Source organism: Triturus cristatus, chromosome 12 (assembly GCF_964204655.1).
Source record: "Triturus cristatus chromosome 12, aTriCri1.1, whole genome shotgun sequence".
NCBI classification, from domain to species: Eukaryota; Metazoa; Chordata; class Amphibia; order Caudata; family Salamandridae; genus Triturus; species Triturus cristatus.
The window spans coordinates 177092032-177106240 of NC_140595.1; the positions used below are offsets into that span (position 1 = coordinate 177092032).

The 14209-nt window shown below is 40.6% G+C and overlaps 1 protein-coding gene across 2 annotated transcripts in view; it reads right to left on the reverse strand.

The window, feature by feature from the left end:
* Positions 1–3570: 3570 nt before the first annotated feature.
* LOC146773029 (palmitoyltransferase ZDHHC3-like) overlaps positions 3571–14209 on the reverse strand; it is a 73903-nt gene continuing 63264 nt past the window's right edge. For both annotated transcript variants that reach the window (XM_085638564.1, XM_085638563.1), the window contains exons 8-9: positions 13686–13815; positions 3571–10056 (exon numbers count right to left, since the gene is read on the reverse strand). In XM_085638564.1, the coding sequence (XP_085494690.1) occupies positions 9968–10056; positions 13686–13815 (219 nt within the window). In that variant the 3' untranslated portion in view covers positions 3571–9967. The remainder of the gene's footprint in view (positions 10057–13685; positions 13816–14209) is intronic.

Genomic DNA, 14209 nt, shown 5'->3' on the forward strand with positions numbered 1-14209 from the left:
CCGATTCTAATTTACCGATTCGGTACGGCTCGGTATTTAAGAACCGGTAAAATTTATTTACCTACATGAGGCCCTAGGTGTCAGCTTGTGTTTTTCCCAGTTACTGCAATGTTAAAGTTTGACAGCTCTGCAACGTATTGATTTTATTACCACTATAAATTCTGTAACTCCGGATATACAAACTGTATATACTTCATCCTGGTATCTAAAATTATATCAAATTTAGTTCAATTTTTTTTTTTAATTGGTGTTGAGTTTCTTTCAAGTCGTGCCAATTACTTAACGTTAATGTTGGTACTGTAAAATGCTTTACGCATGTTCCTCTAACTAAGCCTGTCTGCTCTTTGCCACTCTACCAGGACTGAGAGAAGGATTACTAGTCAGAATCAGAGGTCCACTTTGGGGTATTGTGTCAATATTACATGGTAAGGCCTCCCAGCCATACCACATAATATTACCACCATGCTACAGGCAATATGCAACTCTCCTTTGGAGTCATCAGATCATTATGTGGGGCCAGAATTCCCATCTACTCCCAAAGGTGAAAGTTGCATACCATTTATCTAAATGGAATTCCCTTACATAGTCAATGGTTATCCTGAAAATACTGCATGGCTTCTTTCATCATGGACCAGCATTGTCCACGTTATCCCTAGAGTATCTTCCCTACTTTTAATAATGTGCTAGTTAAAAGATATGCTACCAATCACTCTTGCAGAAATGAGTTTGCAGAACTCATCTTAAATTACAGACGCATGGACCAACACCTCCTAGCTTTTGAAGGAGGGTTCAGATGCTAAAATAGAGACTTTAACAGTCATTTTTCAAAAAACATGTTTTGACATATGTCAGTTACCATAACATAATGATACCTTTACAACTGTACTCTACACGAGACTATATTTACTGAATCAACAACAGAATGTTATTTCTTGGTACAGTTGGAGGCAGGCTTAAACAGCAAAGAGTGCTTAAAAAAAACAAAGAACTCATTATGATTATTTTCACGCCACAATGATTACTAATTTGCAAATCTAGAAAGAGTGGAACTTTACACGGTGCAGTGAAGCGGCTTTATCTCAGTCACTTCACTACACAGCCTACTAGCATCCCACAAACGAATCGCTGCGGAGAGAAGCTCTTGGTCGAGTCAATGGCTTAGTGCTCAACACAAAAACTATGCATCCACTACACAAGAACACACAAGAACATGGATAGATCTCCTTGGCCGGGTTGACTTTTGTGAAATCATTGCGTAAATAAGGACCTGTAGAAGATCCGTCTCGGAGACAATGCAGGAAGTAGTTGTAGATATACATGGCTAAAGGCTGCATTTGCACAGCTGCCAAAAAGCCTAAGCCTTTTGGTTGATGTGTCCATGCATATACGTATACAACTTCAAACCAGATGTCCGCTATGTACATCAACGTTAATCTCATACAGCAACCACTCCCTTCGTCATTATAGGTCATTCCTCACAGTATTCAAAATAGATTAACTTTTCCACTGATAAAAAAAAAAACGGATGAATGCCTACATAGAAGCACTACACTCCTTCCACCTGAAACAGGGATAATTTTGAAATCATGAGTCGTGCTCTGTGGCTGTAGCAGTAAAACACCAAAATCGACTAAGTCACTATCATCTTCAGGGATGGCGGTGAAGCTGACGGGGAGGGGTTTTGCCGGTGGGATGTCTGGTAATGGGTTGGGGGTGCAGTAAACGTGGCGCGAGGATCCAGGGTCAGTGCATGAATCTGTGTACACATACACATTGTACCCAAGGACCAAACACCGTTAGGTTTTCTGCTTCAATATTTAGCATATCACATTTCACCAAATTCTTCAAAGCACATGACAATAACCATACATTGAATACCCCTTTTTCACATAGTGCCAGCCCATTACAAAAATCAATGCATCATTTAGTTTTTCTACTCAAATATTCCTTGAAGAAGTAAATTACGATGTAATACTGGAACATTAATTTTTCAAATCAATTTGGTTTTGTAGCCCCATGTTCCTCTTTATGGTTTCATAGATCTTTTTCATAGGATGTTCTTGTGGTGGTATGTATTACTAGGAATAGGACTTTATACAATAAAGAATTCCAATCAGCCGCAAAACTCTCTCCTAATTGCAGAAGTACAACTTCTTAGGGTGCCTACTATTTAGTTCAATACTTCCAAAACAATGGAGACCGGAAATGAGATGCAAAGAAGAGTTGCAAATAAATGGGCGAGCTTCTAGTTGAAGTGAAACATCTAAGCAGTGAACCTGCATCTGGATGGATATTCCACTTTAAAATAGATCTCTTAAAGGATTGTCCCTTACTTAAACTTCAAGCTAAGTAAGACAGGTTCCAGGAAGGACTGATACTGGATTGTTGGCATTATAAGTACAAATGTATTTGCAATGCAGTAAGTTAGTCGTGAAATCCGAGTAATGAAGTTAGTTACTCTAAGACTCACAGGTTTAACTCTAGAACTCACTGATAGAAATACCCTTGTCTAGACCAGAAACTATCACCTTTTTTACCTTGCTAGAACTCCTCACAAGTATTACATATGGGATGATTCTGTGTGGAAAGCAGGCCCTAGATCACCTTTAACCCTCCTTTCAGCCACCCACGTTATTCCCCCAAATTAGTTAATGGCGGACCCCCCCCCCCCCCCCCCAAAAAAAGAAGGAATTGCCAAATATTACTTTTTGAAGGAACCACAGGTCTGACGTTATTCTCTAGACTTCAAATTGAAACTTAATGAAAGGATATAAATGGGGTCCAATATGTACACTTCATCTTTGTATACCCATGAATACACCTAGGTAATAGAAAATCAGCCATTGTCTCCCACCTCAACTAAAGACCCTTTGTCTAACTTGGACTACTTAAATACCAGGCCACCTGGTAGGCCACATTGATGAAACAACACCAGAGGCGTAAAGTTGAATCTTCAGAACCACAGCCCCAGTCTGGACTGGTCACTGGCATGCAGTAAAATGCCGGAGTACTGCCCGAGAGCCTACACTTCACCCACAATGCATCTGCCACATGCACCACTACCAGCAATGCGTACTGAACCAGCCCCTTCCACTCACTCCTTTCAGCAGAGGTTAGTGCACCTCCCAAGAATCCGAAGACAAAAGCAATAATTGTTCCTTATTGTGAAATGGTTGGATTTTCGTTGGGCACTGATGATGTCACGTATGTGCTTCAAAAATTACTCCAAGGCACTTCTCCCTCTTAATCACAATTAATACGGTGGTTTTTATGTTGCCTGCATATGGTTCTCTTGGTTGATGGCAGGTCAAAGAGTCTAGTGATTGATGTCACAATGCATCTCAAAACCCACTCTGAAGCAACAAAGAACATTCTGGAACGCCAACTGTTGACAAAGGTTAGTGACGGTAAGACAGGCTAAAGACAACTGTTTGTTTCTACAATAATGGCCCACGGAAAGTCATTTTGATTTATCTACGTCATCATTTGCGCAGTGTCGTGAGAGTGGAGCAGAACAAGGGGGCGAGTGGGACGGGGTACGCAGATCCAAGAAAGAAAGACACTCACATGGATAGTTTCAGATTTCTTTAAAGGTATAAAAGTGAACAAATCACTGTTTACAAACAAAGGAGGAAAATAAATATTGAACACAAACAACTCAAGTTCGCTCAAACAGTTTACCACAGAAACAATGCCCAGGTATCACCCTTGGAAAAAGTATTAAAGTGCACAGTGTTTTATTTTTTTAAGATTCATCCAGTCAGTGCTGCAGAGAACGTGCTAGTCTGTATTTACCCTGGCCGACCAAAAACTCCATGGTTTTTAGTGACCTATCGATCAAAAGCTCTTTATATATGTAACAGACATCCTCAGGTGTTTTCAGAGACAGCCCAGAGAGAGCTGGGAAGAGGCAAAACACACTTAAGATAGCCAAGTGGGCAGAGAAAAAAAATCCACATTGTAATTAAGCCCAAAGTTGCAAGACTTGGCAGATTATCAGAAAGGGGTACTTTTGCACATTAAAAGTCATACAATTTTCAAGAAACTGTAGGAAAGTTGAGTGTAAGTAAAGCATTCGCAGAAGTACCTATATTTTGAATGGTGGATGAATACTGCTCCCTGGTGGACATGCCCTGCATTCATCATCGTGTGTGTTACACTGTTAATCCATGCCATACCCTGCAAGTGGTCGGGTTTTCTCATACATTAGATCAGCGGACGAAGTGCATTAAAAAACAGTAAGGGAACTGTACTTTATGAACCCACTATTGGTTAATGTACTGCAGAGGTCTATGGCTGTAACCAGAGAGCCAAGGAACTGAATCCTGGTTTGAGCAGTGGAGAATAGTAAGGAGCTAACACAGGCCCCTGTGGTGCAAGGGCCTGTTTTACGCCCTTTTAAAAAGCACACACTTCACAGCTCAGCAGGTAAGACCTTTCCAATACCACTCAAAGAGAATACATCTGTGTCATTAGGAAGTGTGCAGTGATTCCATTATTCAATGCCAATACCAGCTTCGGAGCTCCCTTTCCATTTGCAGATTGACCCGTGGTGCACATTTACATTTCTTACAGGTAGCAGTCTGCCTGCCTTCGGTTTTACAGCCCAGGACACTCCCTGACTTACACTGCAGCGGAAGCAGTTCCAGCTCTCGGAATTAACCATCCAGGGACGGTTGTCTTTTCACAGAAAATAGGGGAACTGCTTTCCTCAAATTAAAAATGTATGCGTGCATTTTGACCCTCCGATCCCGCCCACTTTGACCACTGCATTAGATACATTTCTTTAAATTGGACTTTTTCTACTCCATGAAGCCTTTCAAAATTGCCAAGACTAGAACAAGTCTCAAACTTATAGAACTAACAGAAAACCGATGTGGAACTGGAGACAAAAGAGCTGGTGAAAAACAGGCCGGAGACACTTGAACAACATTAGGTCGCCTGTGTGCAAACCCTTACCTGACGGTCAGACAGAACAAAGCTCTTCACTCGTGCACCTGACAGAGAAGTGACCAAATTGGACATTTCATTGCAGATTTGCTACTACACCTACAGCAAGCCCACTAAATTGACCGATTTTAGGAGCTTGACAGGTCATCCTTCAGTGTCCCTCCTTGGGCACGCATGCTGGCATTTTCAAAGGGCGCCTTCATGCGCTACATCAATGATTGTACAACATCTCAGGCCATGTCAAAGCAAAACGTGCCCCACAGGACCAGACGTAAAGGTGGAGATCAGCTCCAGGTGGCTGGTGTTCCCCGAGGCATTTATTGGGATTGCATTTTTGACTTTCTTTGTGAAGAAAATGTTAATTACACAGAATCATGGACACAAAAAGCTACCTCAGGTGCATTGCACCAGACTTTCAACCGGAAGTCAAAGGCACTCACTCATCAACAGAGTGGGCTACAGCATAAAGGGCACGATTTGAGACTCCCAGGCAGGTTCCTGCCTGCCTAAAATGGGGCTATTGCTGCTTGGCCTAGGCATGGTGAGGTGTGGAATGAGATTAAAATGCCCTTGTGCTAAAGAGTGCTCATCATTAAGGTTACCGTCTGTTTGAAACGGTCTAAAGTTTGCACAGCCAGTACAGACGCAGAGTACTCACGATAGAGAGCTATGAACCGAAGGCGAGAGGGAAGTTCTGAAGGAACACCGGACTGTTGAGACCACCACCGAGGACAATCAAGTAGCACAGGGCTACTAATGGCTGGAATCAACCGGATGGCTCCACCATTTCCATGGTTGTCTTTCTGTTTCTCCCGTTTTAAGTTGGAACATCGTACCCTAAGTGGGTGGAATTTTCGAATAGCCGCAGAGCCCTCCTACACTGGTGAAGTAGTATGGTGTGATTGATTGAATAATAGTGTACGTATTGCTTGGTTATTTACTTGCCAAGAGTAGCTGTTTTTGAATATTGACTATAGTACCCTGGCTCTTGGCCTGGAGGCGTCACTCTTGTATTTTTACACGTAGTGATCACAGCATCTTGTGCGTCAGAGAGAACAATTATGACCATAAATATAAACCCTTGATGTTGAAATTTAGGCAGTAGGATTTTTGTTTTTTCCCCCCAGGAGACTTCCTTCCCTTTTTTAGACGATTCCTGTCACTACCCCCACAACATGGTAAAAAGTCTAAGTTGGAGATAAGGTGGAGTGCGCTCTCTCCACGAGCTCTGAGACTAGCTCCCCTTTCCATCGGCACACAACCCAATCAAGATCACTGGTGGGCTAGTCTAGCCCCCTTCCCAAGCCTTTACTAACCTGAACTGCTACCACTCCAGAAGGCACTGCTAGGCTATCGGCAACCCCTCCTAGACTCACCCCTAAGCTGCTTGCAACCACTCCTACAGGCACCGCATCACTGTTTGATAATAGCCCTTTAGCCACTGCTACGGGCACAGCTAAACCCCGCTAGGCTGTTTGCTACCACGCCTAGACGCACGGAGGGCTGTTTGCTAGCACCCTAAAGGCTCCACTAGACTGAGCGCTACCATCCCTAGAGGAACCTTTATCTTTGCACGATAGGCTTTCCACCTATTGATTTTAATTATTGTTCATGCCGTCACCGTATTGGTCATCCGCTTCTCATCCTCATCTCTTTTTCTATGCTCCACACTAGTGTTTCCAGGCAACCAGGAAGCTGCACTTAGCACTTTATAAGGTCTCTAAATATAGAACGGCCTGTGTTTGAGGGAGGCATTTAAATGACAACGATTTAAGGGAAAAATAGTCAGGACACGACTTGAGTTCTTACTTGAAAAACTCAGGTAAGGAACCATGCAAAGGACAGAGGGCAGATGGTAGGTACAGTCCAGGAAGTAGGAGAGCCAAAGTGGAAACCAGTATGAGACTGAGCGGGCTGGCTACCAGGTACTTAAGATCCTTAGAGTGCGCCTACTCTCAAACAAGAGAGTACCACGTAGCACGCAATAATGCACAGCACTTCAATGACTAACTAGGTTCACGTTATGTATAGGATAACACTTAATTACATTTTAGCAAAAAGTAATTAGTACCACTACTGTCCCAACCTCGCCTCATCCTGGGAAAAAAAGTGTAGGATAAATAATTTTTTTCTATTCTAATCATGCTGCATTTACAGTAGTATACCACAAGAGAATCTTCTCAAACCACACATTCTCAAGAGATACTCTAGTGTAAAAAAAACATCTCTAAATACATTAACAACCGCTAACTGAAAACTATCTTGGGTCTCAAACAATAAGTGGAATTATGCTCCAACTCCATGGACTTTTGAAAAAAGAAGCACTGGGCCGGCTAATCTGGGAATCAAATCTCTGACCTGTAAAAGTTACACAGGATTTCGTACCCCGCGTTTAAGTTGCCAGCATACAACAACCTGTGACAGCAGAATCGCGATAAAAATTTCTAATACATACTTCGTCACACGGAAGCTCACTGAGTTCCACATTATTAGCCATAGGAAAATGCTTGATATCTCTTTATATAAAAGGATATTAAACCTTTGCAATTACTTTCGATACCCGGGTGTTACTTTCAGTGGAAGGTTCATACAGCACATTTGAGCACAATGCTGTACCCTGGGATATGAGCAGTATAAAGTAAAGATCTGTGATATAACTATCGCCATCTGAAAATAATGTCCTTAGTCGAGGACACAAATTCAGGAAGTAAGCAATTTCTGCCCTACAAAGGTGTAATTCAAACCCCCCCCCGTTGGTTTGGAAAAAGGGTCTAGGATTCTGCATGGGACTGGAGATTCTCATATTTAAAGCAAGAGGCTGCCCACAAAAACACCCCAAGATATGGAAGAGAAGGGCAGATTACCGGGGTCTGTATTTGGAGCCCCTTCCTCCTACAGTTTAAATTTGTTATGTTTTTGTATAAATGGGGTAAAATCGATGCGGATATCCTACGTGTCACACTGTACAATGTCGCTCCTATGCTGAAGCCTTGTCTTACCGATATTTGTACAAATATTGACACAAAATCGGTTTAAAAAAAATGCAATTCAATGGGTAGCGCCTAGAACAGAGATTGCAGAAATGCAACCAACTTGTGTTAGCTTGCCGCAAACTAGTTTGGTTACCAGCACCGAACCACATGACGTTCAAACTGTCTGGGTTGGTGCAAAAACGTTCAACTGAACAAATCCATCATTCCTGAAGTGACATTTACTAAAACTCCACTTGGCTATTATATTTAGCCTTCCTTTAAGCCCCCCCAGCCTTGGAACCCATCACTCTTCCCTTGCTTAAAGATAAAGACTAGTCACGGCTTTGCAAGAAGACACAAACCTGACTGTTTCCAAGTTTAATTCTCACCCTGTGTAGTTTTAGTTGGTAAGACCTGTGCAGACATGGCGGTGGAACGAACGTATCTATAAAATGCCTCCAAATAATTCATTTTACATTTGGTTTAAAAAAAAAAATACTGTTCAATGAAAATTTAATACAGTGAGCTCAGAACCCTTGTTTAATCCAGAATCTGCTAGAATTCACCATCTATAGGCGGATAACTCAATGTGCAGATCAGAAAGTTTGCCTTTCTGAGCTCTGCTAGAGAAATGCATTTTGTAGATTTTTTGTTAACTTAATGTATGCAGTGTCCTTAATTAAACATACAAAGCAACGGTGAAGAAATCCTAAACTGCCGAGCAATCTAGTCTAAATAATCTCTTCATTAAAATCTTTTCGAACAGGATTAAAAAAATTCATTTAACAGAACAAACACCGTGTGAAACTGTGACATGGCAACAGCACCTTCTGGTTAGGGGTTGCAGTGTAGAGGGAGCCGGAAAAAAAAAATAATTCTCCAACTATGACCAATGCCCTTATTTCAATAATTCTAGACCTCCGATTCAGGCAGAAACTCCGGCTTTCCCTGAAATGGAGCATTTTGAGATATCTCTGTAATGACAGTTCCTCATGGTTTTTGTGAACCCTTTTTCTCCAGGTAAAACCTGATGAAATGTGTTCAGGGGAAATAGCCGGAATCCAAGAAAAAACTGCAGACAGATTTTATATTAAATCACTATTCCCGAGGGGAGTTTTTGTAAATTATGTGATGCTTCCGAATCCCTGAATTACCAAAGCGGGATTCCTTCTTTAGTTGTAATGAAGCCCTAAATGCCCCTACAGATTGTTCTGCACAGACAGATAGCAGACTTTACAAGCTTGTATTTACAATAGGGCATATAGCATTTTTATGCAACATAGTGCTTGTAGCCATAGAAAATTTAAGGTAGTGGTACATTTCCAAAACTTCACTGCTGTAACAGGAAACTAAGTACTGACCAGATTCTGAAGTGAATGCGTATGCGTCACAGTTCAACAGACGCGACAGGCTCGTACCTCGTCTGGCGCTACGGGTAGGCATCCGTCCAACACAAACTCTCCTCAGTGCATCGATAGGAACAGGACCACAGGTCGGGGGTCCACGTTATACAGTGCAAAATCAAAAGATCCAAAATCCCATTCACAGACTTCATTAAAAAATAAATAAATAACTAGAAAAATCACCGTAAGTTACCTCAGTACCCTGAAGAGGGATTAGTCAAACTAATGGGCAAAAGAAAAAAGAAAGACACACAAGAAGCGGATCTTTCTTCCAGAACACAACACCAATTTCTCAATGACTTAGAAATAGACACCTCTCGGGATATTCATAAAAGTTGAGTAATACCTCCAGGCTTACTAGGACTGTGTGGTATAACTTATCAAGGCAGAGGCTGCTAAAGGAAAGGTACAAGAGTACAAATACAGTTCTCCCCGGGATAGACAAGTCACACAGGGCCCACCGAGATGCAACTCCAACCCGAGCTCTCATTCAGCAGCATTCAAGTCAGCACTAGGTTTCCTTTTCCCAAAACTCGAACCGCATGTAACAAGAAGAAATGGGACAAGTAAACTTCTGTACAGTAATCCATGGATTTCCTGAAGGAAGTGATGCCAACAAGAACCTATCCAGAAGAAGTGATGTCACAGATCGTAGTCTGGGATGCGACTGTAGGCGAGACCTCTTGATGAGGGAGGACTGTTGCACGGGAAAAACCAGCCAATCACATGACCTTTGAAAACAAAGAATAAATGTTTTGTAGAATTCACATACACACCTGAGGAACAACAAAAGCAATGCAAGGTTGGAATGTTTCCTCAAATGAATCATGAGACTTATTTTATGTGGCTTGTGATCATGAGTGACTTCTCTACTAACAACAAATGAGCGTTCTTGTTAGATGTCGAGAAAAAATACTTTTGCCCCAAAGATTCACCCACGCTACGAATAGTAGCTACAAGAGATTCTTAATTGCACCTTTTCTTGCATGGCCATGTTCAATGATTAAAGTTCAATCAAAGAACTTTATTCGGTTATTGAATAGTACAAATAACCATAAAAGTACAATTTATAAATCACAAACAACTTCCATAGTTAAAATAAAAAAAAGATAAATACAGCTAAAAACAGGAAATAAAACTTCATATCACAATTGATTTACGAAATTTTAAAATGGTTTTTAAAAAGGCAGTGACAGAAGCAACAGTAAATACGTTATCTAGATTCTGTAACGTCAGAAATGCCGGGCGGCAGCGTCTCAGTTCCATTCTCTTTAGTACTGGGACTATCCATCTTTTCCTTGGTATGGAATAAAATTTACAGAAAAACAAGATATGTAAGACTGGGCTGATATATCATCACAGGGACAATTGCAAAGTGATCTAGACCAGTCATTTGCCTCGGGGAAGCTCTGGGTTCTGTGCAAGATGTTAAGTCTAAAACGCGTTAGCCGGTACCTATCAGAATCCTTAGTGGTTAGCAAGATGTAAGGCTGTATATTTACAGTAATCAATGTAAGGTGATGTACCACCACTGTGGATTTAGTCATTTCGCTAGTAATTCAGAGTTCACTCAAATATGACATACATAAGTCCTTTATATCCTTTCTAGGTACCTGACACATAGAAAAAGGTTCATTAAAATATTCCCTATGACCTATTTGAGTTAAAAACATCTTAACGTAATGTAACCATCTTATCTTGTTGACCCCATCAATCCCCAAAGCATCCTTTAAAATTAGGCGATTAAATGTGGATTCTTCATTGGTGAAACCCTATGCTACAAAAGGACAGGTTGTATTTTAATCACGTCCTCGAGGTAAGGTAAACCAAGTTCTGTGTGACAGATCAGTGTAGACGTGCTGTCCGGTACTGCCAGAAGATACCCAAGGAAAATATTTTCTTCTTTTTGTAGCAAATTAACATTAGCATACCCCCATATGCCTGCACCATAGGTAGCAATCACTACACATGTTGCCCTATAAGTGCAAAGTAATTCCCCTGTCAAACGTCTACCCATTTTCTTGCTAAAATTTGTTAAAGCCATCAATGACTTACAGAATAAGAGCCTTCTAGTCTTAATTGCACTACTCCACGAGCCAAACTGATCAAACAGAATTCCTAAATAGGAAAATGTATTAGAATTTTCTAAAGCCTTTGAATTAATACAAATTGGGGTTTTCTTTTTATTTGCCCCAGGCCCACAACTCATCGAGAACGTTTTGGAGCAGATTCAAGTTCTCAGTGGTGGGGTACATCAAGCCATTTGGAAAAACAATATATGGGTTTAAATGGCTCTGCTTCAAAAACTCCCAAATTCCAGTGAGGTGGTGGTTTCAGCAAACCTGGAAGCATTTAAGAAATACAAAGTTTTGGGAAAAAATCTATTCTACTCGAATATAATTCCTGCAAAGATTGTCTCCGTGGATCGGAATGTAGAGCAGTCCCAAAACTGGATGAATTTACTCTGCATGTTGAAGTTGTAGTAAAAGCTATCAAATACTGACTTTCAACTATGGAGTCGGGGTTAATGACTTAAGATTGGCGGTATGACCAAATTGCAAACTGCTATCTGCTAAAACAGCGGTTCCTAACCTTTTGACCTCCATGAACGCCCATAGAATCACAGCTGGAAGCCAGGAACCTCTGCCTATGCAATTCCTATGATTTGACTCTCAAAACAATATATAAAAATACAAGTATATATTAAACTAATACACAAATTATGGAATATATTACTTAATTCACAGAGAAATACTAGAAAAACGAAATTTGAAGGGGAAATTCTGAGCTTTTCAAAATTTAGTTTTATTTCTAAAAGACAAAGCAGTTTGTTAGTCACTAGATCATCATGTTCCCTTTCTTAGTCTGAACGCACATTGTTTTTGACGGTGTACACCAGTGCGGCTTCAGTTGGGGCCACCAGTCATTCATACTAGATTCCGTTTGCAGAACTTCTGCTAATGCCATGAATCAACCTAATGATACCAACTTAACTTTTAGCAACCAGTTCAAGTTATTCCACTTTTACATTGTTTTAAAACATTGAATGTTGCTTTCTTTATGTATATATACTTGATTAACCTGCTAATAATGGGTCATTTTATAATTAGTTGTGGGCTGCCTGAGTCGGCGTTGCAGACCTTCAGGGGTCCATGGACCACAAGGTAAGAAGCACTGTGCTAAAATATTTGCATGCATCTGAAACATTCCAGCAGACGCCTTAATTCTGAACACAATAGGTCCAAAACCTCTTGCGACTCAATTCATGACAACTGATACACTAAAACTCTAACGTTGGGTGTAGTATTGTCAGAAGCATTAGCTTGTAGACTATTGTCGACTGTTTTTTGTAGAGGACACACAGGTAAAATGCACAATTACATTAGCTGTGACAAATGAATCCTCTACATTTTGTATGGCAAGTGCAGAGTGGAGCTGGCATTACAGATGTGTTAAAATAATGACCTGGACCAAATTAACATACAAGAGCTTAGGTTCAAGGCAATGATGGGTCTGAAGAATCAAATGTACCTCCTTACTGCAAAGTGATTACTTCTTAATTGTGTTATTTCGTTTGTTAGATTTTTTCCTTGTAGGATTAGAAGTAGTTTTAGCATCTGTTCTTCTGTCTTCCCTTCCATTTTCTGCAACTCTGTTTCCACCATAACCTTCAGTTATTGTTTATTTTTGATTTTTTTGGGTGCAATATCGGCTTTTTCCCCTAAAGGGAAAATCAACCATACCCCATTATTTCCTTCCTCATTTTACTTGTTCATTTGAGTTTCCCCAACCTATATTTGCAGTTATGAAAAGTGAGAATTTTTGTTTCGACGCCCCACTTTCGAACTGTTGAATTGCAAAGTAATAAATCCAGAATATTTTTAGGTAATACAAAAGAGCCAATATTTGAGCAGATCAGTGCTTGGCTAGCATGAGCACAGAGTTGGCGTCTCAGCTTCCAATCTCTCGCCAGGTCCATTAACCCAGGACCCAATTATCTATTGGCCAATTGCTGTTCTAGTTGCATATCTTAGACACTGTCCAAAGTACTTGAAAAGATAGTAAAGGGACAACTGTAAGTCAAGCTATCTCCGAGTGTGAGACTATAAACCCACTGCGGCAAGGATTTAGGCACTGGCACACATCAAGACAACTGTGCTGGATGGCTGTGGCACAAGCATCACCACTACTACTTTTGACTTTTGTTGTATTCAATGGTAACATGGTTTCTCATAGGCTGGCTTTAATATATTTTACTTATCTAAATTGTTCAGAAATATGGGAATACTTTGCCTATTGTTCCTGTATAAGCCAATATGCTGGTATTCAGTGTTTTAAAAATATGAAAATTCTTTCCTACCTCTACCAAACACCTCTCGTAGAAGCTCCATCTTTGGTTTACGGGTGTGAGGTACATCACGTTGAGGATCCTTCCGAAGGCTGTTCTTCACTCTCTCAATTGGCGTTTCATCCCTAATGATCGAGCCCATCTAGAACAAATCAAAATGGATACCACTGTAAGAACTTAAGTAAATACATTTTTTTTTAAAAAAACATCTGAATACTACAGGTGGTAAAGAGTTCATGAGGAAACCTATAGAAATAAAAACATTTTATGAATTATTTGGCCATAATCTTGCTGTAGAGAATAATTTGGAACACGTAGTGTTTGGATGAGCAAATATGGCTATTTGATCAGTTACTTTAATCACAAAGAGGGTGTGAGTTTAAGGGGTACACCTGTCTTTATGGGGACCTGCCTAAGGGACTATACTCGACCTCCCAAAAGGAACTTAGTCTAAAAAATAAACAAGAGTAAGTCCCTACTTAGAACTGGACCGTCGCTTGATAGACCAATGGCACACCTTTTATTTAAAAGGGCTC